Source organism: Coregonus lavaretus (genome assembly GCF_964263955.1).
Source record: "Coregonus lavaretus genome assembly, chromosome: 7".
Classification (NCBI taxonomy): domain Eukaryota; kingdom Metazoa; phylum Chordata; class Actinopteri; order Salmoniformes; family Salmonidae; genus Coregonus; species Coregonus lavaretus.
Window position 1 is genome coordinate 22,578,960 of NC_139994.1, and position 27,855 is coordinate 22,606,814.

The following is a 27,855-nucleotide window of genomic DNA, read 5'->3' on the forward strand; positions in this document are numbered from 1 at the left end:
GCAGGTATATCTCACTGGTCATTCCCAAAGCCAACACCTCCTTTGGCCGCCATTCCTTCCAGTTCTCTGCTGCCAATGACTGGAACGAATTGCAAAAATCTCTGAAGCTGGAGACTCTTATCTCCCTCACTAACTTTAAGCATCAGTTGTCAGAGCACCTTACCGATCACTGCACATGTACACAGCCCATCTGAAATTAGCCCACCCAACTACCTCATCCCTATATTGTTATTTATTTTGCTCTTTTGCACCCCAGTATCTCTATTTGCACATAATCTCTTGCACATCTAGCATTCCAGTGTTAATACTAATTGTAATTATTTTGCACTATAGCCTATTTATTGCCTTACCTCCATAACTTGCTACATTTGCACACACTGTATATATATTTTCTGTTGTATTTTATGACCTTATGTTTTTTTTACCCCAAATGTAACTCTGTGTTGTTGTTTTTAATCGCACTGCTTTGCTTTATCTTGGCCAGGTCGCAGTTGTAAATGAGAACTTGTTCTCAACTGGCTTACCTGGTTAAATAAAGGTGAAATAAAAAAATAAAAAAATAAAATATAATGTTGACTTTTAAACAGTTAAAGAGTTTAATCGCTGTGATTGGTGAAAAGTGAGGATGGATCAACAACATTGTAGTTACTCCACAATACTAACCTAAATGACAGAGTGAAAAGAAGGAAGCCTGTACAGAATTCAAATATACAAATATTCCAAAACATGCATCCTGTTTGCAATAAGTCACTAAATTAAAACTGCAAAAAAATGTGGCAAAGAAATGAACTTCATGTCCTGAATACATTTGCGTTATGTTTGGGGAAAATCCAACACAACACATCAATGAGTACCACTCTTCATATTTTCAAGCATGATGGTGGGTGCATCATTACATTTACATTTTAGTCATTTAACAGACGATCTTATCCAGAATGACTTACAGTTAGTGAGTGCATACATTATCATTTATTTAAATTTAAAAAAAAAAAAATCATACCCCCGGTGGGAATCGAACCCACAACCCTGGCATTGCAAGCGCCATGCTCTACCAACTGAGCTACACAGGGCCCATGTTATGGGTATGCTTGTCATCGGCAGGGACTCGTTTTTTTGGGGGGGATAAAAATAAACAGAATAAATAAATAAATAAATAAGCACAGGCTAAATCTTAGAGGAAAACCTGGTTTAGGCTGCTTTCCAACATTCACTGGGACACAAATTCACCTTTCAGCAGGACAATAACCTAAAATGCAAGGCCAAATACACACTGGAGTTGCTTACCAAGACAACATTGAATATTCCTGAGTGGCCTAGTTACAGATTTGACTTAAATCAGCTTGAAAATCTATGGCAATCCTTTAAAATGGCTGTCTAGCAATGATTAACAACCAACTTGCTCTTAGAGACTTACCCAGAAAGACTCACAGCTGTTATCGCTGCCAAAGATGATTCTAACATGTGTTATTCACACTCAGGGGTGTGAATACATAACAAAACAAAATATGGAATAAGTTAAGGGGTATGAATTCTTTCTGAAGGCACCGTAGTTCACAACTGCTAACGCATCCTATGCATCCAAATGAAAACTGCTGTCAATAGTAATGCATGTGGCTCATATATTTCCTGTTACCTTTATTCTATCCTCTGTGTGTTTGTGTATTCCAGGAAGTACTGCCCTCATTTGCACTCTCCTGTCCTCTGTAGTCTTATTTTTTAAAATTCAAGATTGTTTTATAGCTGTCATAATCTAATTGGCCTTTTTCAAATTACCTTGTGACATAGCTATTTCTTCTTCCTTATCTGACATGTACATGTTGTCCACTAAGACCATTAATTCCTGAGCACAAGCACATACTGCACATGACAAATTAGTGCATAAAGTATTATCCTTCATGATTTGTTGATTCAATGTACAGAATCGCCACCATCATGTACAGCGTGGTAATAAGTCTTAGAACACTGTATGCAAAAGCATGTGTTAAACAGGCTCAAAGTTGTTGCTGTACAGGCATGGCTTCTGATTTAATTCAAATAGCCGTGCCAATTTCAAATTTCAAAGCTTTTACAGTAAAATACCCAAGATTTCTCAAACCCGGTGTTCTGAAATGCGTCATAACTCAGGTTAGGCTTGCTTGCAACTGGTTCATGTGGAAGATGCCCAATACATACATTATTCAGTTCAAATAACCTTTCACCTGTAATGGGACTTTTTTGTGGGTATGATTGCATCCATTTAGTTCTCTATGGTCTTTGTCATCTGTTTCCAGTAGGTGGCAGTATGTTACAGCTGCTCTGTGTTCTTGAATGTGCAACCCTCGGCCAAACTGCCCTGTTTTCCAACAGAATGATGAACAGTCCTCGACAATGACTGATGAGTTATTCAAAGAGAACCCCATTCTGACAAAAACAAGCACACAATGTACCTTCCATTCTGCCATCCACCACAACCCCAAAGCGTTTTTGAAATTGACACATTTTAAGCTCTTTCAGTTTATTCTGCACGCATACATTAGCTTCGGATAAAAACATCTGCTAAATGGCATGTATTGTTATTATGATAAATTAATGTTAAACAAGCGCAGCTGGTAATTTACACAATATTAATTATACTGAGGTGTTGTTTATACTTTATCCAGTGCTCTGTATTGAAAAAACAGGATAAATGAAAAACAGTGACATTAATGACGTTAATTAAAAGTTGTGCTCTATTACATTTTTGTTGCCATCTGTAAACTGATTTCTACAAATTGCAAGTCCAAATCGACAAGACCACAAGAGCTAGCTGTGTTTTTCTTCTGCACGTTGTCTGTCCCACTGCCGACTATCTGCCCTCAGATTTTCAGGGACATGGAAATGCGAATCAGGGCTTGTTAAATCTGATATTAGCATTTTAGAGGTGGAAGGTATAGGGTCTTTCTGACGGTCATGGGTCTGTACCACTTCCATATCACCAACCCCTCTGTCAAGGGGTGCTGAAGGTGGGTGTGGTGCATGAATCAAGCGCAGGACGCAGAAGCTCAGTCCAAAAGACTTTAGTGCAATAATCACGTAGAAAATAAGCACAATAAGCCCGAAGGCGAAATCACGGCGCACACAGGCGTCAAACAAACGGCGCACTAACATGTGCGAAAACCCTCTCCAAAACACTGGAGGGAAGTACGTAGCTCCAACACGAAAACAGATTAGCAATCACACACAAAGACAAACACAACCAACGAGAACTAAATACGACACTAACGAGGACTAACAAGACACAGGTGTACAACATAAAGACAAAACCAAACGAACATGAAACATCGATCAGTGGCAGCTAGTACTCCGGGGACGACGACCGCCGAAGCCTGCCCGAACCAGGAGGAGGAGCAGCCTCGGCCGAAACCGTGACACCCTCAATATTTTTCACTGGCTCGCCACACACTCTGGGGACTGGGGGGACGGGGACTGGAGGGGACAAGTTTCAACATGTTGAATTGGAAAAGGTGGTCCCTGAACACACTGCAGGGACAGCAGGCACTGGTTGGCCACTGGCCGTTTTACCTTTAGAAGTTAAACTTATAAATGTGAAAGTGAAATTGAAGACTCCAAAGGACTCCCAATAGTGTACAACTGCAGCCCGCAATTCGGGGCGTTTCTGCATGTGCGCATTCCTGCACCGTTCCTTTAGGAAAGTACCTGGAATGTAGTCAACTTCCTTTTCATTTTTAATCTGTTTGTTTGCCTCAACGGAGAGACATACAGTCCATCTGGATCATTTGCAGGTAAATTGGTCAAGGACCTGATTCCCCTCAGTGTGTTATTGCGTAGTGTGCCTGTTGGACTGTTAAACATATAGCTAGCTGACATTAAAAGCACAATCCTTAATTCGTTTTTCAGCCAAATGGTGACCTGTCTGTCTTTTTGCTATAAAGCTGAAGGGTGGGGCTGGAGTTTAGTACATTCTTAGATAGAGCTACGGATGGTAGACCATGAGGTAAACATTATATTAAAATAGTATTTTGAAACTATACATTATTTGTTTAGAAATAAAAAAAAATGCAAATATTAAAACAACCTTATGGGTTATGATGATGGATTAAGACAGTTGTACTGAGCTCATGAGGCATTTCTAAGTTATATGATTTAAGAATAAGTGGGTATATTGAAATGTCCATTGGATAGCTTTAAATAATATACTAATACTTGAATTTAACCATTTAGGCAAGCTTGAGGTTGTCTATAAGACATATTGGAAAGTACATTCTGGAACCGAAAGTAAAAGCTGGAACAAACCTCAAGCTTGCCACGAGACCTTGCTAATTAAATAGGTGTACAGAGTAGAGGGTGAGTGACATTTTCCAATCTACTTAGGAGTATAGTGGCTCCTAACCACACATAATGTAAAAAAATATATTTCAGTGCACAATCTTGTTTTACATTTTGAAACAATGTCACACCAATCTCAACATCTTAAGTCTGGTTCTGCTGTCACTTTTCCTGGCCATGTGGCTTGACCACAAAGGAAAGCCCCTGCGACTGGTTTTATGTCTATAACCAGGGCAGAGCTGGCCTTCCTGTATGGTCAAGCCACATGGCCAGGAAAGGCGACAGCAAGAACCAGACTTAGGATTTTTATGTTTTTCTTTTAACCTTGCACATTATTTATGTATTTCCTATCAGGTCTCTTTCCTACCAAACCTCCTGGGTGTCATCATGAGTGTGGTAACATCCAGTCTATCTGGTGATCAGGAGAAGAAGCTGCTGTCTCTGTTCGGCCATGTCAGACTCAGTCTGCTCTACAAAGCCAGTGTCCAAGGATACACAGCTGCAGCCTTTCACGCACGCTGCGACAGCCAGGGACCCACTGTAGTCGCTGCCTACAACAAGGCTGGCTTCCTGTTCGGAGCCTACACAAGCAAAGACTACACTCAGAATGGACAGCCTATTAATGACGACAAAGCCTTCCTCTACAGCATCAATGACGAAAGAAAAAAGGCACTGCGTGTGTCTAGTGCCAATGGCCAGTATGGTTTCACAAATGGAAACACTGGGCCGAATTTTGGTGCCTTGGTGTTTCTGTTCAATAACACAGCTACAGTCCAATATAACGCAGGGAACGGCTACAACTTTGAAGCAGCAGATATGCATGGCGACGACCTGCAGTTGACTGAATGTGAGGTGTACCGAGTGGAGGGTGAGTGACATTTACTAACCTACTCAGGAGTATGGTGGCTACTAACCGAAGGAGATATTTCAGTGCACAAGCTTGTTTTACATTTTGAAACAATGTAACACTGTGTTTTAAAGGTGCTACACAGGATTTTTATTTTATTTTTGCATTGTAATTTAAAAAAAAATGTCCATAATATATCTGTAGTAATAGTGGAATGATAGTGCTTCACAGTATTACAATACTTACCCGCCAGTGTTGTGATTGGCTGTGATATTCGCCTATTGATTTCTCCCACCCGAGCCGCATCTGTTGTCAAAATGGGAAGGCTGTTTTCACTTTGTGGCTGTATTATCTAGTGGAAACCGCTCTGTCATTTCCTGGTTGCTAAAATTCTACACTGTTCGCTCCATTTCAGTGAGAAAACAAGCACTGAATAGTGTAGGGAATCATTGTACCATCTAAATCATTGTGAAATATATTTTCAATAACAATAAATATCGTTTTTAGAGCTGTTTAAAGCTGGTGGACCAAAACCGAAGGTAAAAGGCTCAAGCGCGAGTCTATGCAATGTTACGGGAAATGGGATGCGGGGAAGGGGGAGATTTGTTTTGAATGAAGCCTAGTGCTGTTGCAATTCACCTAGCACTAGGCTGCATTCCAAACACATATCTCTGTGAAACAGTATCATTCCACTATTACCGCAGATATATTATGGACATTTTCTGAAATTACAAAAAAATTAAATAAATAATCCTACCTTTAAAAAAAGATAAATAAAACTAATTTCTCCCCATCCAGACGTGGGAGGTCGTTTGACGAAGCCTTGGAGAAACATGCAGTGGACCGCTGAGTATGTAATGCTGACTTTAAGCATAACTGTAAACACACACACACACATTACATTACATTGTGCTTAACTATCCCTGCACCTTCCTGACTTTCCAGGAGGAAACGGCAGTTGAAGGAGAAAATCCAGAACTATAAGTCTGATGTCAAGTCAGTGAGTCAGGTCCGGGTTCTCCTCGTGGGTCCTGTTGGGGCTGGCAAGTCCAGCTTCTTCAACTCTGTCAACTCTGTCTTCAGAGGAAACATGACCAGTCAGGCCATCTGTGGCAGCGCAGGCACCAGCCTGACCACCCAGGTACTCTGTGTGTGGGTGTGTGCATGGGTGGGTGCTTTCTTATGTCAGTTTGACCAGGTACCACATCTAATGTATGTGTTGATCGTGAATGTGTGTGTTGGTCCAGTGCCATTGGCGTGTATTAATGGATGCCAAGGGAAGCCAGGCTTGTCCAAAAAATTGACGAATGAAAAAAACAACAAACAAACATACAAATTAATATTTAGTCTCTCTGTGTTTCATAAATGTCCTTCAATTCGCAAGAGGCTGAATGTATCCCACCAGAGAAAGCATCAGAGCTAGCTAAAATCGTCCCTTTCCTAAATTAGCCATGGATGGAGATAGGGATTTGGACTTGTGGTTTTACTTAATTCTCCCTACTGGCCAATGATTATAACGGCGATTCTGATCCAACCATAAATTCATACATTGGCCTGAGAGGATGGAAGTTCAATATGTACCTAGCTGTAGTAGGCTAATGATGTTAACTAGCTGGCCTGGCACATTGTTGCCCATGAAAGGAAGTTAGGCTAGCGAGCAAGCATTTTAGCCTGGTAGCCTAGGACAACAAAAACCAAACGTGTGTACTGTATGACAGAGTCATATACCGTTTAGGCAACATGAAAGAGGAGGATGGCACTGCCATTTCTCTGCAAGTAGGGTGAGTCAACATGTTTTTTCTACTTGCACGCACACACACAGAAATCAGTAGGCTACGATGGACAGCCACATCATATTTAGCTTATGTTGATTGGACTAAATCTTTTTTGGTATCTTTTAATTGTCACTGTGTTAGACTAAGCATAGGTGATTAGATTATGTTGAAGTTAAAATGGTGCTGGAATAGTGGAGGTGGCGCCTGTTTTCTTTGCGACTTGCGGTACATCTCCGTGGTTCTAAATCAATAGTTGTTTAGTAGTCCAAAAATGTTGGAAACATTAACTTACTTGACCATGCTCTAGATCATGTAACTGTTTTTTTGTTTTTTTTTCATGTAACTGTTTGTTACATGCAATATGTTTTGTGGACTTCACCAGACAGATGTTGTTCTCCAGTTTTGTGATGAAACAAAGTGATGAATTTATTCTGCCACTGTGTCTTCTTATTGTCTTCCTTAGGCATATATATCACGGTGTCAAGACATATGAACTAACAGGTTATAGAGCAAACAATGCAATTATCACAACACATAGGTTGTATTATGGCTTTTTTTTCCTGGCTTGGCTTCCCCGGTGATTTTACCCATACACCACTATTGCCAACCACCCAGATGCGTGCTGACTGTCTTATCTTTCCCTAGTTCCGTACCTTCACCATCAAGTCGGGGAAGAGTGGTAAGCCTATACCCCTGATCCTGTGTGACACCATGGGAATGGAGGAGGCATCAGGAGCTGGCTTGGACATGGAGGACATAGTCAACATTTACAAAGGTCATGTTCAGGACCGCTACCAGGTATGCAGACTGGGCTGGAGGCACAACGCAAACTAGCAGTAGGAGGAGAGAATACAGCATTGATCAAATCTAACAAAACAAAAACCAACCTCCATGTTTGTCATTTATAGTTTAATCCCATGACACCCTTGAGTGAAGATGTACCTGGGTATCGTAAGCATGTCAGTTTGAAGGATCAGATCCACTGTGTAGTGTACGTGGTGGACGCCTGCAGAGTCTCTCTGATGTCTACCAAAATTTTTGAGAAGTTTGCCGCCATTCGCAAGAAGACCAATCAGATAGGTGAGTGAATGGTGGACGATATGTTTTGAAAAGGGACAAGTCAATGTCAAATCAATGAAACTTCTTATAATTGATATATTTGTACTGTCGTGGACAAAAGTTTTGAGAATGACACAAGTATTGGTCTTCACAAAGTTCGCTGCTTCAGTGTTATGAGATATTTTTGTCAGATGTTACTATGGTATCAAAGGCTTTTATTGTCAAAGGCTTTTATTGACAATTACATAAAGTTTATGCAAAGAGTCAATATTTGCAGTGTAGACTCTTCTTTTTCAAGACCTCTGCAATCAGCCCTGGCATGCTGTCAATTAACTTCTGGGCCACATCCTGACTGATGGCAGCCCATTCTTGCATAATCAATGCTTGGAGTTTTGTTTGTCCACCCGCCTCTTGAGGATCGACCACAAGTTCTCAATGGGATTAAGGTCTGGGGAGTTTCCTGGCCATGGACCCAAAATGTCTATGTTTTGTTCCCCGAGCCACTTAGTTATCACTTTTGCCTTATGGCAAGGTGCTCCATCATGCTGGAAAAGGCATTGGTCATCACCAAACTGTTCTTGGATGGTTGGGAGAAGTTGCTCTCGGAGGATGTGTTGTTACCATTTTTTATTCATGGCTGTGTTTTTAGGCAAATTGTGAGTGAGCCCACTCCCTTGGCTGAGAAGCAACCCCACACATGAATGGTCTCAGGATGCTTTACTGTTGGCATGACACAGGACTGATGGTAGCGCTCACCTTGTCTTCTCCGGACAAGGTGTTTTCCGGATGCCCCAAACAATCGGAAAGAGGATTCATCAGAGAAAATTACTTTACCCCAGTCCTCAGCAGTCCAATCCCTGTACCTTTTGCAGAATATCAGTCTGTCCCTGAAGTTTTTCCTGGAGAGAAGTGGCTTCTTTGCTGCCCTTCTTGACACCAGGCCATCCTCCAAAAGTCTTCGCCTCACTGTGCGTGCAGATGCACTCACACCTGCCTGCTGCCATTCCTGAGCAAGCTCTGCACTGGTGGTGCCCCGATCCCGCAGCTGAATCAACTTTAGGAGACGGTCCTGGCGCTTGCTGGACATTCTTGGGCACCCTGACGCCTTCTTCACAACAATTGAACCTCTCTCCTTGAAGTTCTTGATGATCCGATAAATGGTTAACTATGGTTAACAGAGGAAGAACAATGATTTCAAGCACCACCCTCCTTTTAAACTTCCAGTCTGTTATTCTAACTCAATCAGCATGACAGAGTGCTCTCCAGCCTTGTCCTCGTCAACACTCTCACCTGTGTTAACGAGAGAATCACTGACATGATGGCAGCTGGTCCTTTTGTGGCAGGGCTGAAATGCAGTGGAAATGTTTTTTTGGGATTAAGTTAATTTTCATGGCAAAGATGGACTTTGTAATTAATTGCAATTCATTTGATCACTCTTCATGACATTCTGGAGTAAATGCAAATTGCCATCATCAAAACTGAGGCAGCAGACTTTGTGAAAATTAGTATTTGCGTCATTCTCAAAATGTTTGACCACGACTGTACATACTGTTATATTGTATATACTTATAAAGCAAGTCATAGAGCATTATGAAACTGTACAATAAAACAATAAGGCACAAGAGGATGTGGATATCATTAGCAAGAATGTTGTACAGTTGAAGTCGGAAGTTTACACACACTTAGGTTGGAGTCATTAAAACTCGTTTTTCAACCACTCCACACATTTCTTGTTAACAAACTATAGTTTTGGCAAGTTGGTTAGGACATCTACTTTGTGCATGACACAAGTCATTCTTCCACCAATTGTTTACAGTGGTTCAGAAGTTTACATACACTAAGTTGACTGTGCCTTTTAAACAGCTTGGAAAATTCCAGAAAATGATGTCATGGCTTTAGAAGCTTCTGATGGGCTAACTGACATCATTTGAGTCAATTGGAGGTGTACCTGTGGATGTATTTCAAGGCCTACCTTCAAACTCAGTGGCTCTTTGCTTGACATCATGGGAAAATCAAAAGAAATCAGCCAAAACCTCAGATTTTTTTTTGCAGACCTGCACAAGTCTGGTTCATCCTTGGGAGCAATTTCCAAACGCCTGAAGGTACCACGTTCATCTGTACAAACAATAGTACGCAAGTATAAACACCATGGGACCATGCAGCTGTCATACCGCTCAGGATGGAGACACGTTCTGTCTCCTAGAGATTAACGTACTTTGGTGCGAAAAGTGCAAATCAATCCCAGAGCAACAGCAAAGGACCATGTGAAGATGCTGGAGGAAACGGGTACAAAAGTATCTATATCCACAGTAAAATGAGTCCTATATCGACATAACCTGAAAGGCCGCTCAGCAAGGAAGAAGCCACTGCTCCAAAACCGCCATAAAAAAGCCAGACTATGGTTTGCAACTGCACATGGGGACAAAGATCGTACTTTTTTGAGAAATGTCCTCTGGTCTGATTAAACAAAAATAGAACTGTTTGGCCATAATGACCATCATTATGTTTGGAGAACACCATCCCAACCGTGAAGCATGGGGGTGGCAGCATCACGCTGGGGGGTTGCTTTGCTGCAGGAGGGACTGGTGCACTTCACAAAATACAGTGGGGAAAAAAAGTATTTAGTCAGCCACCAATTGTGCAAGTTCTCCCACTTAAAAAGATGAGAGAGGCCTGTAATTTTCATCATAGGTACACGTCAACTATGACAGACAAATTGAGGAAAAAAAATCCAGAAAATCACATTGTAGGATTTTTAATGAATTTATTTGCAAATTATGGTGGAAAATAAGTATTTGGTCACCTACAAACAAGCAAGATTTCTGGCTCTCACAGACCTGTAACTTCTTCTTTAAGAAGCTCCTCTGTCCTCCACTCGTTACCTGTATTAATGGCACCTGTTTGAACTTGTTATCAGTATAAAAGACACCTGTCCACAACCTCAAACAGTCACACTCCAAACTCCACTATGGCCAAGACCAAAGAGCTGTCAAAGGATACCAGAAACAAAATTGTAGACCTGCACCAGGCTGGGAAGACTGAATCTGCAATAGGTAAGCAGCTTGGTTTGAAGAAATCAACTGTGGGAGCAATTATTAGGAAATGGAAGACATACAAGACCACTGATAATCTCCCTCGATCTGGGGCTCCACGCAAGATCTCACCCCGTGGGGTCAAAATGATCACAAGAACGGTGAGCAAAAATCCCAGAACCACACGGGGGGACCTAGTGAATGACCTGCAGAGAGCTGGGACCAAAGTAACAAAGCCTACCATCAGTAACACACTACGCCGCCAGGGACTCAAATCCTGTACATGTCCAGTACATGTCCAGGCCCGTCTGAAGTTTGCTAGAGTGCATTTGGATGATCCAGAAGAGGATTGGGAGAATGTCATATGGTCAGATGAAACCAAAATATAACTTTTTGGTAAAAACTCAACTCGTCGTGTTTGGAGGACAAAGAATGCTGAGTTGCATCCAAAGAACACCATACCTACTGTGAAGCATGGGGGTGGAAACATCATGCTTGGGGCTGTTTTTCTGCAAAGGGACCAGGACGACTGATCCGTGTAAAGGAAAGAATGAATGGGGCCATGTATCGTGAGATTTTGAGTGAAAACCTCCTTCCATCAGCAAGGGCATTGAAGATGAAACGTGGCTGGGTCTTTCAGCATGACAATGATCCCAAACACACCGCCCGGGCAACGAAGGAGTGGCTTCGTAAGAAGCATTTCAAGGTCCTGGAGTGGCCTAGCCAGTCTCCAGATCTCAACCCCATAGAAAATCTTTGGAGGGAGTTGAAAGTCTGTGTTGCCCAGCGACAGCACCAAAACATCACTGCTCTAGAGGAGATCTGCATGGAGGAATGGGCCAAAATACCAGCAACAGTGTGTGAAAACCTTATGAAGACTTACAGAAAACGTTTGACCTGTGTCATTGCCAACAAAGGGTATATAACAAAGTATTGAGAAACTTTTGTTATTGACCAAATAGTTATTTTCCACCATAATTTGCAAATAAATTCATTAAAAATCCTACAATGTGATTTTCTGGATTTTTTTTTCTAATTTTGTCTGTCATAGTTGACGTGTAACTATGATGAAAATTACAGGCCACTCTCATCTTTTTAAGTGGGATAACTTGCACAATTGGTGGCTGACTAAATACTTTTTTTCCCCACTGTAGATGGCATCATGAGGAAGGAAAATCATGTGGATATATTGAAGCAACATCTCAAGACCTCAGTCAGGAAGTTAAAGCTTGGTCACAAATGGGTCTTTCAAATGGACAATGACCCCAAGCATACTTCCAAAGTTGTGGCAAAATGGCTTAAGGACAACAAAGTAAAGGTATTGGAGTGGCCATCACAAAGCCCTGACCTCAATCCTATAGAAAATGTGTGGGCAGAACTGAAAAAACATGTGCGAACAAGGAGGCCTACAAACCTGACTCAGTTAGGTCCTCTGTAGCTCAGCTGGTAGAGCACGGCACTTGTAACGCCAAGGTAGTGGGTTCGATCCCTGGGACAACCCATACACACAAAAAAAATGTATGCATGCATGACTGTAAGTCGCTTTGGATAAAAGCGTCTGCTAAATGGCATATTATTATTATATTATAAGTTACACCAGCTCTGTCAAAATTCACCCAACTTATTGTGGGAAGCTTGTGGAAGGCTACCAGAAACGTTTGACCCAAGTTAAACAATTTAAAGGCAATGCTACCAAATACTAATTGAGTGTATGTAAACTTCTGACCCACTGGGAATGTGATGAAATAAATAAAAGCTGAAATAAATCATTCTCTCTACTATTCTGACATTTCACATTCTTAAAATAAAGTGGTGATCCTAACTGACCTAAAGACAGGGAATTTTACTAGGATTAAATGTTAGGAATTGTGAAAAACTGAGTTTAAATGTATTTGGCTAAGGTGAATGTAAACTTCCGACTTCAACTCTATATTGTGATTATAAGTGGCATTGTGTGCTTTTATTGCTTTTTTCTACAGTTTCATAATGCTCTATGAATATGAGGTGCTTTCAACTCCTGTTTCTAAATAAATATAACACTTCATAACAAGGTGTTCCAAGTAAAGTGTGTATCCTATTTCAGTGGGTAACTCTGTATGGAATACTACATTTAAACATCCTGACACATTCATTTTCTTGTTCTGCATGTTTGTCCTAGGCATTCCCCAACTGGTGTTACTGACCAAAGTGGATGAGGCCTGCCCCCTAGTGTCAGAAGAGCTGCAGAATGTTTATTTGAGCCATTACATACAAAGGAAGGTGAGCCGTGTGACTCATTTTATTTAATTGTCATTGCCAATCTTAAATCCTATCCTGCTTAATATCTCTCACGTCTGGAGCAGATTGTTATTTATGTATATAAAAAATAAAATAAGTGGTCAACCACACTGCATTTGGTGTGTGTGTCCGTGTGTGTCCGTCTTTCAGATCCAGGAGTTGAGTGCATCCCTGGGTATTCCTGTGTCCGGTATTCTGCCAGTGAAGAACTACAGCCAGGAGCTGGAGCTGAATCAGGACACTGATATCCTGCTACTCAGTGCTCTGGATCAGATGTTGAACTATGCTGACAGCTTCTTTGAAAACCAGCTTGAAGAGGAGCAGGAAGAACTCTAACCCTCTTCACAGTCCCACTATCAAGTATCAATACTCTGAAGACAAAAATAGTTTTTTGCATACCCATATTATTTTGTTAACTGTGTAAGATATCCATATTATTTTGGTACATGTTATCATGCAAGTGGACATTATCATTATTTTATGTGGATATTATAACACATTGCTCTTTCTGACTCCTATCTTTACTTAGACTACTTATTTTTGTACCTTTTCACGTGACATGACAAACACTGGCCCTAATGTTCCTTTAACATCTTAATTCAATTTGTGATAGAGCTTTGATGTGACAGTGCAAAGCAAATTCAAGGTATAATTTCCCTTCTTTCAATCAGTAGTAACATACCTAAACAATGAATACATGTACCAATGCAAACGGACTGTAACCCAATTGAGTTAAGGTTTAAAGGAAAAGGTGGGGCCTAGTGAATAATCTTCTGACAAAGCAACTCTACCTGTGGAATGTTCAAAGTGTGGGAAAATCATCTATTTACTGTCTCTATAAGCAAATGTCTATTGTATGCAAGTGCCCCAGAGCACAGTACAGTTGCATCACTGTAATTGTAAAGCATTGTTTATGTAGAGAGTTTTATCACAATATCGTATGTTATTAATTCTATTCTTGGTAACGCTTTAGGCTTGGTGATGACAATGCACTGCATTGTTGGTTGATTGACACATTTAGTTGTTGTCCAGAGGACGATATATTGCCTTTCTATGGCTCCTGTCACCATATTCACTGAACTTGGATAAGATGCAACATGACCAATTCATAGTGCCACGGTGTGTGCATTCAAAACCAATAAACATAAAACATGAGATAAACAGTGAAATAAAGAGAGGTGTGTTTTGAAGCCACCTGGTGGCATTGCAAAAATGGCTGTGGTTGCTATACTGCAATAGTTTGGAGTCCTTGGAGTTACTACTGTAAATGAGAAAGTAAACAAAAACAATGTACTGAAAGGATTGATTTTAGTTTTCAAGTTGATGTCTCCGCATGGTATGTAATTATGATATTTCACAAATTCCTAAAACCACTAAAATCATCTCTCTCTCACGGATGCATGCGCACACACAGGTAGTTTCAAGTTTTTGGTTATTTGATATATAATGTTTCCTATATTGTTCAATACATTGATCCAATCACAGTTTCTGCTGTGCGTTCTTGAGATGTTAAGTGCAGTAAGAATAATAATGATTACAAATAAAAGTGTCTTCTGAGCTTGGTTAAATGAGAACAAATTACATTTGATGCGAAATTTGGACAGACTGATCTTATTAAGAATGCAATATTAGTACGATGCATGCATTTGGAAATGAGCATATATTTCCCATGGTCTTAGAAATTCCAGACAAGAATGCAACATTATATGCCAGTGTTTCTTTTATGCACCAAATACCACATACCTGCAGACTTCAGAAATTATAAGGATTCATGCACGAGGAGGCAGACACAGACCCTCCTTTATCTTGTGACCAAAGCTGGTTGGTACATTGAACCTATTGACACACACTCTGAAGGTTAAGTGAACGGTAAACCAGACACTGCCACTACCACTGCATTCAAGCAAAGCGGACATAACTCACCAGCTATTAGATGACAGAGGGTCTGGTATCATGCAGTTACCTGCCTGTGAAAACCCCATTTGTCTCAAAGCCATTTATCACAAAGCAGTTGACCTTCTCTAGACCAGAAATGGGTCATATAGGGGCAGCCAATTTTGAATGTGCATCTGTTGATTTACCTTGAAGATCTGGAATACAATGTTATTTGTAGAGATACATTAACACATGTTGCTCTCTTTTGTAGATGTAAACACTTTACGTATGCCCACATGCACATAAACAGGCACACATGCTGCAACGTTACACACACACACACACATTTATTTCCGCAACAGCATTCCCACAAAAGTGAACTGTAAATGTCAAAAGGGCTATCTTCGGAAATGTCAACATCCGTTTGCTTACAGCAACTATTCAACTCCCCATGCCCCATACCCTCACCCACTGGGCATTAACTGTGTAAATGAGAGTTAATTACCTTTTGATGTATAATAAACACTTTTGAAGTGACTTAAATGCAAACCATCTGGCACCATGGCAGTCGAGCTCTAGATTGCAATCCACGTTCACCGATTGGAATTATGAGAGGCTTTCTTTGGACCACTCTTTAGACCTAATCCTAATTTAAGATCTGTGCGTGCAAGACTTTTGCGTACATCATGTATTTATATCAGTAGGATACTGTTTGTTACTTGAGCGTATCTCATATGGGTCTCAAGTGAGCATTAGGCCCATATGAGCAGGAGTACTTGATTTAGGATTGCAGAGCTACCGGCAAATAAGTCGCTTTGGATAAAAGCGTCTGCTAAATGGCATATTTATTTATATTTATTTAAATTACCTAAATTACCGGAATCTTCTGTAATTTTGGTAATGAACAGAAAATCTATGGCAATATATGGTTACTTTGGTAATTTATACTTGAATAACGTTGAAAGAGTATATATTCATATATAGTATTTATTTTCTATATAATTATCCATGAGTTTCTAGTCGATAGACCATATGGTTCAAGAGAAAATAGCCTAATTAATGAAAAAAGCCTTTAATATCAACAATGGCATTCTTTTCAATTAACTCTCAACTATTGACTTTTTTCATATTTGCCACCTGTTTGACTCCAAAACATTGACAGCAAATATATATTGACATAGTAAAATAAATCTGAGTGTGTAAAAAATATATATAAAGGATATTTCATACTGAAACCCTCATAAGTTGATGGTTTATATTTAGGATAATGTTTAACAGCTTTGTCATTCTATTTTATATTTTTTAATAATCTTATTGAATTATTTCATGTGATAAGGCCACACAGAGAGTTAGCAAAATTCTGGTAGTTTACTGGTAAACTTTGAAAGTTTCCAGTAATATACCCTCCCTTTGCAATCTTAACTTCATTAAAGTTGCCCCCAAAACAGCATAAGCTCCTAGTGTGTTACATCCAGTTTTTGTGCAGATTCCAGGCACACACATATTTTTTCTGAAGAATGCCATGGCTCATTGGAGTTGATACAGTAGCTCTCTATCAAAAAGGAAAAAAAGGAAATTGTTCAGTATGCATGGTGAATAAATGATTTAACATTATCATTTGCAGTGCTGTTTATCTCATTTTCCCTATGCTATCAAAACCGATAACTGAATTTGACAGAAGAAAGTACAAAACTAGTTTAGCAAAAATGCACATTATTATCTTCAGTCAAAAAGTAATAATACTAAGTCACATGTCATAGCCTTTTCACAGCATGTTATGTAAAATGTATGTTTTGCTGTGCTGTCAAATAAAGGTCACATCTGATCAGGAACTGTCTGTTTCCTGGTTCTCCTCAGGTCATGGTTACAATAACAGTTGTGGCTAATAGGCAGAGGCTTGGTGTGTAGTAGTAGGCCTATATCAGGGGTGTCAAATGCATTCCATGGAGGGCCTAGTGTCTGCAGGTTTTTGTTTTTTCCTTTCAATTAAGTCCTAGACAACCAGTTGTGGGGAGTTCCTTACTAATTAGTGACCTTCATTCCTGAATCAAGTACAAGGGAGGAGCGAAAACCTGCACACACTCGGCCCTCCGTGGAATGAGTTTGACACCCGTGGCCTATATGAAGCAATCTGTAACATTTCTAAGTACGAACATGTATGTGGAACTCTGGGATCCAAGCCCAATTTTCCCCAATTCCCCTTGCCCAACATGTTAAAACAATTATAATCTATATGTAACATAAGCTGTGATATATTTACTTGTTCAGAATACATGGGCCCCACCAAAGAGTTAGCAAAAATGCTTTCAACTTTCAGAGTTTCTGACAAAGGCTCTGATGAAGGCCTTGAGACCAATATGTAAAGCTTAATAAAGAGCAGTGATACTAGCAAGAGCAGTGTGCGGGTTTCTTTTTTTTTCTCACGTTATTCAACTGTTACAATGCACTTGCAACAAAGATAGCTCAGATGTGCGAGTGCCTTTTGAATGTTTAACTTTCAGAGTTTCAAAACATGCAATAAACAAAACCTGAATACACATTTCATGGCTCTGTATTGATTTGTTTCTCTGAAAAAAGCAAACTATTTCTTTAAACTATTTCCTATTTCCTCTCTTAGTTTAGTCAATGCTGTTCAAGGGAGTAGTTTTAAATAGAGACAAGATATTCAAGTTACATAAAAGTGCAATAATACTCATTTAGATATGCAAAGCGAAAATAAATTGTAACAGATATCCATTGGGTCATATTTGCATGGAACAAATAATCTAAAGAGAGAAAAAAGAGAGTGAAGAGAGATGGGAGCGAGAGAAGATAGAAAGAGAGAGATGAGAGGGAGAAAGCATGCTAGTACCTCAGACAGACTGAACAAATACATGACTGACTCCAGTCATTACTTGTTTCCTGCCACCGGGCGTTGGTCTGCCCCTGCCTGTAAAACACTCAGCATGACCATCTAATCTCATTTTAACCCATCAACTTCCCCCCTCCCCTTTAAAGAAATGCTGTGATACATATACAGTAGTTTCCTTTTCTCAGCTTTTTGTCTTCACTGATAGGTCGCTTACAGACTATCTATGAGTGTTTTTGGGGTGTTATAATCCTAATGTTACATCAAAACCTAATCAGAACTGTTAGTTAATGTCCTGGGAATGTTATTGGTTTGCTGTATATAGGGTTGAACATTGGATTTACAACGCATTAAAACAACAAAACATAAAAGGCGCCCGGGTCTCCATGTTCGAGGCTCAAACTACACTGAACAAAAATATAAACACAACATGCAACAATTTCAAAGATTGTACAGAGTTAGTTCATAGAAGGAAATCAGTCAATTTAAATAAATAAATTAGGCACTAATCTATGGATTTCACATGACTGGGAATACAGATATGCATCTGTTGGTCACAGATACGTTAAAGAAAAGTAGGGGATGGATCAGAAAACCAGTCAGTATCTGGTGTGACCACCATTTGCCTCATGCAGCGCAACACATCTCCTTGGCATAGAGTTGATCAGGCTGTTGATTGTGGCCTGTGGAATGTTGCCCCACTCCTCTTCAATGGCTGTGCGAAATTGCTGGATATCGGCGGGAACTGGAACACGCTGTCGTACACGTAGATCCAGAGCATCCTAAACATGTTCAATGGGTGACATGTCTGGTGAGTGTGCAGTCTATGGAAGAACTGGGACATTTTCAGCTTCCAGGAATTGTGTATAGATCCTTGCGACATGGGGCCGTGCATTATCATGCTGTAACATGAGGTGATGGCGGCGGATGAATGGCGACAATGGGCCTCAGGATCTCGTCACGGTATCTCTGTGTATTCAAATTGCCATCGATAAAATGCAATTGTGTTTGTTGTCCGTAGCTTATGCCTGCCCATACCATAACCCCACCGCCACCATGGGGCACTCTGTTCACAACATTGACATCAGATCGCCCACACATACTCTGCCATCTGCCCGGTACAGTTGAAACCGAGATTCATCCGTGAAGACCACACTTCTCCAGCGTGCCAGTGGCCATCGAAGCTGAGCATTTGCCCACTGAAGTCGGTTACGACGCTGAACTGCAGTCAGGTCAAAACCCAGGTGAAGATGACGAGCATGCAGTTGAGCATTTCTGACAGACTGTTTCTGACAGTTTGTGCAAACCCACAGTTTCATCATCTGTCTGGGTGGCTGGTCTCAGACAATCCCGCTGGTGAAGAAGCCGGATGTAGAGGTCCTGGGCTGCGGTTGAGGCCGGTTGGACATACTGCCAAATTCTCTAAAACAACGTTGGAGGTGGCTTATGGTAGAGAAATGAACATTCAACTATCTGGCAACAGCTCAGGTGGACATTTCTGCAGTCAGCATGCCAATTGCACTCTCCTTCAAAACTTGAGACATCTGTGGCATTGCGTTATGTGACAAAACTGCACATTTTAGAGTGGTCTTTTATGTCCCCAGCACAAGGTGCACCTGTGTAATGATCATGCTGTTTAATCAGCTTCTTGATATGCCACACCTGTCAGGTGGATGGATTATCTTGACAAAGGAGAAATGCTCACTAACAGGGATGTGTGGCCAAAAAATTGATAGAAATAAGCTTTCTGTGTGTATGGAACATTTCTGGGATCTTTTATTTCAGCTCATGAAACACGGGACCAACCCTTTACATGTTGCGTTTATATGTTTGTTCAGTGTAATATCATCTATAAGGGTGGAAGTAGTGCATGAACTCTTTTTAATCAAGATTTTCCCCCCACAAAGATTGAGTTTAGCCTGCTGAGGAGGCCTTGGTCACTTGGTCCGCTGCCATTTGGCTCAATTCCCCTCACCAGAAGCAGTAGTTCGGCCACATTTCTGTCTACGAATTCCAGTGAGTAGGAAGCTGGGTAGCCTGCATCTGTAAGTGGTGGCTCAGGGACTAGGGAGAACACTAATGAGGGCTGGTGCCGGCTGTGGTTTCGTTTGGGGGAAGCATTTGGAGGCTGAACCCACCCGCCGCGTCACGTCAAAATTCAAAATGTTGAATTTCTTTAAAAAAAATTATGAGCAGTTGTAGGTCTCCCTTGTCAATGCTTGGGGAGAATAATGGGGCTAAACTTTTCAAGAATGACCTTGTAATATAAACCAAACACAATCAACTATGTAGTTATGCGGTGTACTGTGTGGTGAATGACCACTGTTTCATTCAGTGTGTGTCGTGTGCCATCAGTTCCTATCTCTGCTTGATTTATCATATTGTTTCCAAACCAACAACATCTTTTCTGGAAACAGATGTTTGGCAGTGCCACGTGGTCCATGCAATTTCACGTCTCTGACTTCTTTTCATAGCCTTTCAGTGACTCACTCGTCCTTGGCGGCCTTGCCAACATGGCAGTTTGACTGACTGACTCCATTTTGGAGTGCTATCAGGAAATATATGTTCATCATGGATGTGATAGCACAAGTGTGCTTTATGTGTGAGAACATTAATGCCACAATCATTAATTTGTTTTTCAGCAAAACTGCAGCCACTTTTTTGCCATAAAGCTTAGGGATGGGGCTGGAGAAATGTAACCACAGCTGTAAATATCACAGTGGGGCTTTAAGCAGCATTTCTGCAGTACCAGACCCAGTGGAATTTCATGATGTAAGACAAGTGGGTAAGCCAGACAACTTTGATAAACATTTGAGTTTCTAGGTCATTAATAATGATGAATATAGAATTTAAATCAAGCTCTATTCAAATTCATCTTTGTGAACTATGAAATATATAGTAATGTCAGAGCTTTTTGTCTGATTTGCTAATATTAGCCGACTTGCTCATTGATTCTACTATGTGAAAGAATGACTATAGCCTACATTATTTGTAACACCATTAGAAAGTTCATTCTCTAACTAAAAAGTAGCAAGAGATTTTGAAAGTTAATATTTCTTAGAAATGTCTGCCATTTGAAGGTCAAAGTACTGATATACACTAAGTCTACAAAATATTAAGAACACCTGCTCTTTCCATGACAGACTGACCAAGTGAATCCAGTTGAAAGCAATGATCCCTTATTGATGTCACTTGTTAAATCTACTTCAAATCAGTGTAGATGGGGAGGAGACAGGATTGTGTGCCATTCAGAGAGGGAATGTGCAAGACAAAAATATTTAAGTGCCTTTGAACAGGGTATGGTAGTAGGTTCCAGGCACACCGGTTGTGTCAAGAACTGCAACGCTGCTGGGTTTTTCTTTCTCAACAGTTTCCTGTGTGTATCAAGAATGGTCCACCACCCAAAGGACATCCAGCCAACTTGACACAACTGTGGGAAGCATTGTAGTCAACATGGGCCAGCATCCCTGTGGAACGCTTTCGACAACTTGTAGAGTCCATGCCCAGACAAATTGAGGCAGTTCTGAGGGCAAAAGCCGGGGGGGGAGGTGTTCCTAATGTTTGGTATACTCAGTGTAGATACATGGCCATTGTTGCACTCAGCATTTCCAAGCATGACCGTGGTCTTTAGTATAGGCCAGGGGGTTCCCAAACCCAAAATTGACACTAGACCCTAGTTAATGCTGTGTGTTTCATATCTATTCAATGTTAGGTCCAGCAGGCTGTCCCAACACATAATAAACACATCTAATAGTGTAAAAGGTCTCTTAGTTGACACTACATGGTTGTATTTGTAATTTTGTTTGATAAGATTACAGACTTTCTCAGGGGACACCATTTCAATTTCACCCCAAGTTTGGGAACCACTGGACTATAGGCACTATACTTTATTACCTTCTTTCAAAGTATACTTTTCTATTCAGTAACTCAGGGTTTTGTTTATTAGAGTACACAATAGGAAAAATGTTTTAACAAGTCTTGGTAGTGCCTCCCTATTTCAGTCAGTTTTTTTCTCCATTTGGTGTCTAATGAACACGACCCAGTAGTAAATCAACTAGACTGTCAACGGTTTCAAATAGTTTCACAAAGCTCTTAGTCTAATACCTTTGAGTTACCTTTGTTGGCTTACATTTTTGACAGATTAGTGTTACACTATCTACTGTACTAAAAAGACAACCAGTAGCTTCAGAGAAGCAGAAAGCACTATACACTTCCACATTGGCAAGATTTTAGCTGAAATTGTTGCAATTCAAAACATTTTCAAAACCTTCACCACAAAGAAAGATGAATTCCAAACCAGGATTAAAGTGTATAAAATGGAGGGAGCTTTTATTTTCATTTAAATTATGGTATGCTAGGATTATCTGTTCAATATACACATTGGTAGAAAGAAAAAGGTTGTTAGTAGAAAGTCATATGCAATTTATAAACATTGGACAGCATACAAACAAGATTGAACTCTATACAAATGTAGCGCTATAAAAATGGCTCTGATTAAGAAAATGTAATACCTGGGTAAGAAAATATACCACAGAGTTAAAACAGAAAGATCAATATCAGCGTTGATGCCTTTGATAAAAATGTGTAACTGGAGATGAAGAATCATCGAGATCAAGTGAACAACATGGTCGTGTTCATTAGGGCATGCAACAGAAAACATTTTGCAATGGAAAACTTCTTATTGGACAAGTCCATATATTCCCTCCCTGTGTCTGTTTTCTTCTGTTTGGTACCTAATGAACATGACCCTTTATGTGCATTAGGGAAGCAAGAGCTCAATGAATTACCTTTGTCAAATGATCTATAAAATTCCTCAGTATTTCTCATTGAGGCTCAAATGACCCTTGTCAAAACACCATCCATTATAGAACTGTGACTTAAAATTGGATGCAAGCTTTGCTTTGTATTATAAAATAATGAATATGACATATGCGCAACATACATGCATGAATGTGACAGATTTCTAAGGAGGCCAACTCATTAAAGTTGAGAATGTTTTATTCAAGGATGCCATGGGGGGTGAGGTATTAGTACATTTTCACCCATTTAAGCAGAATAATGTGCGTGAAGTCACCAGAGAACAATCCCTTGGTGACTAGAAAGAGGTTCATCAACAGCTGTTGGATAATTGTGTAGACAGCTGGATTATTGGATTTCAACCACAATAACTCCACCCATACTCTCTTCATTAAAACAAAGGCACTGGACTGAGCATCCCATTATTGTCAAAGTCAATTCCAGTTGTATAGCTTGTGGGTATAGAAAGTAATCATTTTGTAGCTATCCCCATACGTAAAAGGCTTTTGAATGAGTGCTAAATTCAAAATAGTTCAATAGCGACAGGCCTTTTGTTAACACATAGGGATATTGATCTCAACCCCTAATCCAATATTTATTTGGAGCAGTCTGCATTCACTGTAATGGTAAAATATCCCCAAAACACAAAATACACATGGTGAAAGACAAATGAATGGTCAAACATCCCCTGAAAACACATGGTAAAACAAAATGTCAATAGAAACGAGAATAAACTATAAAGTGGCCAATTTCCAGGTTTGAAATAGTGGACAGACTATGGAATGATTTTGAACAAGGTCATTATGACCCATAAAATACAGCAAAAGTCCAGCAGAACCTTGTTGACTTTTTCTCCAACATAGGAAAGATCTCAATTGCATAGGGGAGGGACCTCTGGCTTTCTCATCCAATGGGGTTTGAGAAGGAGACGAGGGTAGAGGACGCAAGGAGTATGCAATTGAGATATTCCCATAGTTCACATGAAACGCTACTAAAGAGATGACATGAAAGAGTTCAATGGAGCACCAATAGAATTAATGAAAATGTTCAGACAGTCCAATTCTCCTAATTGAACTAGATAAGAGCTTTTCTTCCTTTTAGATCAAAGTGTGATTGACGAGAATCAAATGTGTGGTCTATTTTAAATACAAATATGCGTAAAAAATTCTCCAAAAAAGCTTATTTACATATATTTTTTAAGTGTGTCCCAGTAGCCTTTTCTTCAGTTCATGTATCTGTGTGTGTGTTCAGGGGACAACAAACAGTATAAGGTCTCACACTGTCGTCTCACCCTGTTTATTGCTCGCCAGTCTCGTATAAAATCTCCTCCACGAATTCAGCGTCTTACTCGACCAAATCCAGAAGCCAGAGGTGATGCCCACAATCAACGTCATCAGGTACTTGATCATGAAGATGGTAAAGTCTGGCGACATCTGCGGGTGATGGTGCCCGGGGCATGGCACTGCATAGTTTTTACACGTCCGACTCACCCAACTCTTCTCCCACTGTTCCCTGAACGCCTGCTCATAAAAGTAGCACGCAATGACGATGGTGGCAGGCACCGTATAGAGTACGCTGAAGATGCCGATGCGCACCATGAGCTTCTCCAGTTTCTCCGTCTTGGTGCCGTCGTGCTTCATGATGGTCCGGATGCGGAACAGTGACACAAAGCCGGCCAGAAGGAACGAGGTGCCCAGTGAGAGGTAGAGGAAGAGCGGTGCCAGAACGAAGCCTCGGAGAGCGTCCACGCTGTTAATGCCCACGTAGCACACGCCGCTCAGAACATCGCCATCCACCTGCCCCACTGCCAGGATGGTGATGGTCTTGATGGCAGGGACCGCCCATGCCACCAGGTGGAAGTACTGCGAGTTGGCTTCGATGGCCTCGTGACCCCACTTCATCCCGGCTGACAAGAACCACGTCAAGGCTAGGATGACCCACCAGATGGAGCTGGCCATGCTGAAAAAGTAAAGCATCATGAACAAAATGGTGCAGCCCTCCTTTTTGGTGCCTTGGACGACCGTTTTGACGTCGCTGTCAAAGCGGTCATTGCATACCACCTTGTCCCCCAACAAGAAGCCAGCGATGTAGGCTATTGACACCATAGTGTAGCAGCCTGATAGGAAAATGATGGGTCGCTCTGGGTAGCTGAACCTCTGCATGTCCACCAAGTAGGTCAGAACTGTGAACAGAGTGGATGCACAGCATAACACAGACCATATTCCAATCCATATCTTGGCGAATTTCAACTCCTCCTCATTGAAGTACATAATTCCATGGGGTTTTGAGGGCTCACAAGGTGCACCACAATACTCCTCCCCAAGAAAACGGTAGTTCAAATAGGGGGGTACTTTCAATGCAACTGGGCATCTAAACTGTCCCTTTACAGTCCTATGCTGCCCATAAGGTGATTCTGTTACATCCGATGTAGGATTAATAGGAGCGCTTCTATCAGACACGTTTTGCCCGACGCACAACTCACCCGCTCCGTGAACAGGGAAAGATTCACAGGCAAGGCTGTCAGGCCACTGGAAGCCGAATTTATTCATCAGCGCCTCGCAGCCCTGCCTCGCTCTCTCGCAGAGCGAGCGGCACGGAGGCAGTGCTTGTTCCAGCACAGTACAAACGGGGGCATACATGGAGCAGAGGAAAAACTTCAGGTCAGGAGAGCATTGAACTTTCACAAGCGGATAAAACTGGTGCACTTCAAGCCCCGCGTCCTCTTGATTGGTGTGACCTAATAAATTTGGCATGATAGTCTCGTTATAGGCAATATCCGTACAGAGAGGAATGGAAATAGGTTGGCAAAAGCCATGTTCAGGAACAGACATTCCACGGTCGCCATACTGACCATCTGCTTGTCGTAAAAGTGCAAAAATAATCAGAACCAGCAACTGGGAAAACATCCTACAAACTTTGTCGTTCCCCATTCCAAATGAATTCCAACACGCCACTTTCCGTCCGCGCGTAAACACGCAGACTCGAGACCACTGGATTCTTTCCTCGGATAAAACAAAAGCATAAACGACTGTACTGTTTTCTATGATAGGCTACATACGTTACTTTATATATTTGCCGAGGTGGTCACTTCCACAATTTACCTCGGCTACTCACAATATATTTTAAATACGCCTGTTGTCAGTGTGTAGCCATTATCTGTCTCCAACTGTCTGTGTGATGGTTGCGGCCGGGTTTCTAGTCTCCCACTATTCACGGAGGGAGGAGCCTTGAAACAGATCGTAGGTTACTTTTTAGGGATCATCTCAATCTTCCAAGATTGTTAATATTTGGTCCGCTATTCTATTCTAGTCTATTCTTTATCCTACTAAACCATGAATTTTAAAATATCATGCAGTCTTCCTATTTTTGACTGAAAGTTGCTACATGTGTAATAAAAACTGTATCCAATGTGTGTATGTTGCAGTAGAGGTGCTGGGTAAAATCACCGGGGAACCAGTTCGTTTATATGCCTTGACACCGTGATATATAGGCCTAAGGCCAAGACAATAAGAGACAGAGTGGCAGAATAAATTAACCCACAATTTTTTCATCACAAAACCGGAGAGCAACAACAACAAAACATATTGCATATAACAAACAGTTACATGACCTACAGCATGGTCAAGCAAGTTAATGTTTCCGACATTTTCTGGCTACTAAACATCTAGAACCATGGAGAGTTACCACAATTCACGAAGAAAACAGGCACTTCCTCCACTATTCCAACACCATTTAAACATAATCTAATCACCTATACTTAGTCTAAAACAGTGACAAAAGATACCAATAACGATTTAGTCCAATTAAGTAAGCTAAATATGATGTGGCTGTCCATGATACTGATTTATGAGTGTGTGTGTGTCTGTGTGTTCATGCAAGTAGAAAAAACATGTTGACTCACCCTACTTGTGGAGAGACACCAATGCCATCCTCCTCTCTCATGTTGCCTAAATGGACTATGACTCTGTCATACATCTTTTAGTTTTTGTTGTCCTAGGCTACCTGACTAAAAGGCTTGCTCGCTAGCCTAACTTCCTTTCATGATGCACCAGACCAGCTAGTTAACATTCCTTTCACGATGCACCAGGCCAGCTAGTTAACATTAGCGTAACATTACTACATCTAGCTACATGTTGACCTTCCATCCTCTCAGGCCAGGGGCACAATGTATGAATTTATGGTTGGATCAGAATCGCCAGTCCAAATCCCTATCTCCATCCATGGCTAATTTAGGAAAGGGATGATTTTAGCTAGCTAGCCACCGGAGGACAACGACACAACAAGATGCAACAATTCAAGTTTTCTGTCAATGACCTTTGGCTTCTAATGTGATGTGATTGGTGTGACGCCAAATACAAACAGGCTTCCCTTGACACTCTTTTTGGTGTGCCAGGAGGACCATTTACAGCTGAGCTCACTCAGTTTAGCTAAATGCTGATTGGCTATTATTTTATATATTTTTTGTCAAGGGAGGCCAAACGCTCGCTGGCTTCCCTTGCATTCAATGCAACAGGAGGCAACAATGTCATACTCTTTTTGACCAGACTGCATAGATGGGCTACACATACAGAGACAGAGGGGCGCTGTTTCGTTCGCTTGGATGCTTTCTCTGGTGAGATACATTCAGCCTCTTGTGAACTGAAGGACATTTATGAAACACAGAGAGAGGAAAGATACAAATTATTATGATTATTATTTAGTTTTTCTTGGTCCTTTTTTGGGGAAGCCTGGCTTCCCTTGGCATCCATGAATACACACCACTGATATGCTGTTAGTATTATTTCCTTACAAACATTAGTGACTTGGTATGTGTTTTCATCCATTTCTTGAGAGAAAACTTGCTTAATCTGATACATTTTGATTGATATAGTTTACATTAAAAGACAGACAGAAATCCACACCGCTTTTGACATTGCAAATGATTTGGGCCGACCAATGCATTTATAATAGCCACACATACGTTATAATTTCATAATCACCTTGGAATCAAATAACTTCCCTAATCAAATCATATGAGTTTATCATGTTAGCGGTATCAAC

The 27,855-nt window shown here is 40.8% G+C and overlaps 2 protein-coding genes across 5 annotated transcripts; one reads left to right on the forward strand and one right to left on the reverse strand.

Moving 5' to 3' along the window:
* Positions 1 to 3,388: 3,388 nt before the first annotated feature.
* LOC311131783 (interferon-induced protein 44-like) lies at positions 3,389 to 14,886 on the forward strand. Of its 4 annotated transcripts, none has more exons than XM_084164913.1 (9): positions 3,389 to 3,761; positions 4,201 to 4,323; positions 4,660 to 5,173; positions 5,951 to 6,002; positions 6,098 to 6,293; positions 7,573 to 7,725; positions 7,836 to 8,007; positions 13,177 to 13,277; positions 13,446 to 14,886. In XM_084164913.1, the coding sequence occupies exons 3-9, from the start codon at positions 4,693 to 4,695 to the stop codon at positions 13,629 to 13,631; spliced, it is 1,341 nt and encodes a 446-aa protein (XP_084021039.1). In that variant the 5' UTR covers positions 3,389 to 3,761; positions 4,201 to 4,323; positions 4,660 to 4,692; the 3' UTR covers positions 13,632 to 14,886. The 4 variants fall into 4 exon arrangements, with proteins under 4 accessions (XP_084021039.1, XP_084021038.1, XP_084021041.1 ...); XM_084164915.1 differs by having other exon boundaries at positions 3,692 to 3,761; positions 6,098 to 6,152; positions 13,446 to 14,860; XM_084164912.1 differs by lacking the exon at positions 4,201 to 4,323 and having other exon boundaries at positions 3,405 to 3,761; positions 13,446 to 14,860.
* A 7,465-nt stretch (positions 14,887 to 22,351) lies between these two features.
* LOC311132703 (frizzled-1-like) lies at positions 22,352 to 25,984 on the reverse strand. Its single transcript, XM_084165975.1, has one exon. It carries the CDS (start codon positions 25,743 to 25,745, stop codon positions 24,090 to 24,092), a length of 1,656 nt encoding a protein of 551 aa, XP_084022101.1. The 5' UTR covers positions 25,746 to 25,984; the 3' UTR covers positions 22,352 to 24,089.
* Between the last annotated feature and the right edge of the window lie 1,871 nt (positions 25,985 to 27,855).

Bases quoted from the DNA above. Each gene is read 5' to 3' on its own strand.
- LOC311132703 (XM_084165975.1), bottom strand. From the start codon at position 25,745: ATGGGGAACGACAAAGTTTGTAGGATGTTTTCCCAGTTGCTGGTTCTG.
- LOC311131783 (XM_084164913.1), top strand. From the start codon at position 4,693: ATGAGTGTGGTAACATCCAGTCTATCTGGTGATCAGGAGAAGAAGCTG. The intron at 7,726-7,835 runs GTATGCAGACTG...TGTCATTTATAG, and splicing joins ATGTTCAGGACCGCTACCAG to TTTAATCCCATGACACCCTT. The intron at 13,278-13,445 runs GTGAGCCGTGTG...TCCGTCTTTCAG, and splicing joins GCCATTACATACAAAGGAAG to ATCCAGGAGTTGAGTGCATC.